The 1,808-nt window shown below is 52.3% G+C and overlaps 1 protein-coding gene across 3 annotated transcripts in view; it reads left to right on the forward strand.

Moving 5' to 3' along the window:
- Nos1 (nitric oxide synthase 1) overlaps positions 1-1,808 on the forward strand; it is a 118,059-nt gene that overhangs the window by 108,045 nt on the left and 8,206 nt on the right. For all 3 annotated transcript variants that reach the window (XM_029533810.1, XM_029533811.1, XM_021186811.2), the window contains one exon: positions 468-662. In XM_029533810.1, the coding sequence (XP_029389670.1) occupies positions 468-662 (195 nt within the window). The remainder of the gene's footprint in view (positions 1-467; positions 663-1,808) is intronic.

The raw sequence follows: 1,808 nt of genomic DNA on the forward strand, positions 1-1,808 counted from the left end.
TGTCCTGGAACTCACTTTGTAGACCAGGCTGGCCTCGAACTCAGAAATCCGCCTGCCTCTACCTCCCAAGTGCTGGAATTAAAGGCGTGTGCCACCACGCCCGGCTTTTTTTTTTTTTTTTCTTTTTTTCCAAATTTTGTCTCCTAGACAACTCAAGGTTTTACCAAGTAGATAGGATGAACCATACCTTCTGGGGGGAATGCTCCCTAGATAACTCCCAAATCTAGGGAACACTCTCCCGGCTCCCCAGAGGGTCTCAGCAGCCAAGCTCCAGCTGCCCAAGGCTGGAATCAGCTCACTTGCACATGGTGGTGGTTTGGTCTCATTTCATTCTTTCTAGTCCCTCGTCCCATTCCCCTAAGCTTGCCTCAAAAAGCAGCTCCCTACCCACAAGCCCCTGCTTCCTGGTGGGTGGAGCACAGAATCCTCTCCGAGTGGCCGCAGTTCACCGTCCTCCTCTTCTGCAGAAATATGTACAGGACGTGCTGCAGGAACAGCTAGCTGAGTCTGTGTACCGCGCCCTGAAGGAGCAAGGAGGCCACATTTATGTCTGCGGGGACGTTACCATGGCCGCCGATGTCCTCAAAGCCATCCAGCGCATAATGACCCAGCAGGGGAAACTCTCAGAGGAGGACGCTGGTGTGTTCATCAGCAGGCTGAGGGTGAGTGACAGCTGGCAACCAGCATCCAGAAGTTTCCTCTCTTCCAACCTGCACCGGAACTCGGGGAGCTCCATCTGACCTTATAACTGGGGTTGCACCTAGCCACGAGAGAGAGACAGAGACGCAGAGAGAGACAGAGAGAGAGGAAGGCAGGCATGCAGGTACACACAGTCAATATAGTTATAGGGTCTAGTATGAAAAGACACCAGGTGGGCCTGTGGGGAGTTTTACAGAGGCAATACTAACTCATTGCTTCCTGCATCCCTGTGCAATTGATCTCATATGGTTGGCACTTCATGAAAAGGTTCACCCACCAGGTTGTGGTGCACGTCTTTAATCCCAGCTCTCTGGAGGCAGAGGCAGCTGGAACTGAACTGAATACCACTACGCTTGCACTCTAAACAGTGCACCTGATGTGAGTGTGACTGTCCTGAAGGAAAGGCCTTTTCTTACTCTGCTCGAAGGCTAGTAGGTTAGCAGCCGTGACAGTTCCCCCAACAGTGTCCCAACTATGTGATGTATCGCCTCCCCCAATAGAAACTGAATCCCAGAGGCGGTCCCATCCCACCGCGATTTCGTAAATGAACAACGATCAGTGTTCAGTGGGGGAGGGGCACGAATATGTCTCAGTGCGCCTGTGGAAGTCAGAGGACACCTAGCAGGCTGTTCTCTTCTATTGTGTGGGTCCTAGGGATCTAACTCATGTCATCAGGCTTGGTGGCAAGCCCCTTCACCAGCTGAGCCATCTCAGTGGCTCCAGTCAGTAGCCAAACATTTTTCTAGACGCTCTTCTCTAAGCCCGGTGAAGGAAAAGAGAGATTTCTGCTAGAAGTTGGCCGGGGGCTGTAGAGAGGGCGCGGCAGGAAAGGTGCTTGCAGTGCAAGCATGAAGACCAGAGTTCAAATCCCCAGGACTTACATAAATGCCAGATGGGCATGACAGCCTGCCTGTGCTCCTGTCACACGTGGAAGGCCCGGAGCAAGCAGGCCTGTGAGACTAGCTGAATCATGAGCTCTGGGCTCAGGTGAGAGACCCTGCTTCAGTACCTAAAATGAAGAGATCAAGAAAGACACCCAGTGTTATCCTCTGGCCTCCATAATGCGTGTATACACACACACACATACACACACACACACACACACACAC

This window comes from Mus pahari, chromosome 23 (assembly GCF_900095145.1).
Source record: "Mus pahari chromosome 23, PAHARI_EIJ_v1.1, whole genome shotgun sequence".
In the NCBI taxonomy this organism is placed as follows: Eukaryota; Metazoa; Chordata; class Mammalia; order Rodentia; family Muridae; genus Mus; species Mus pahari.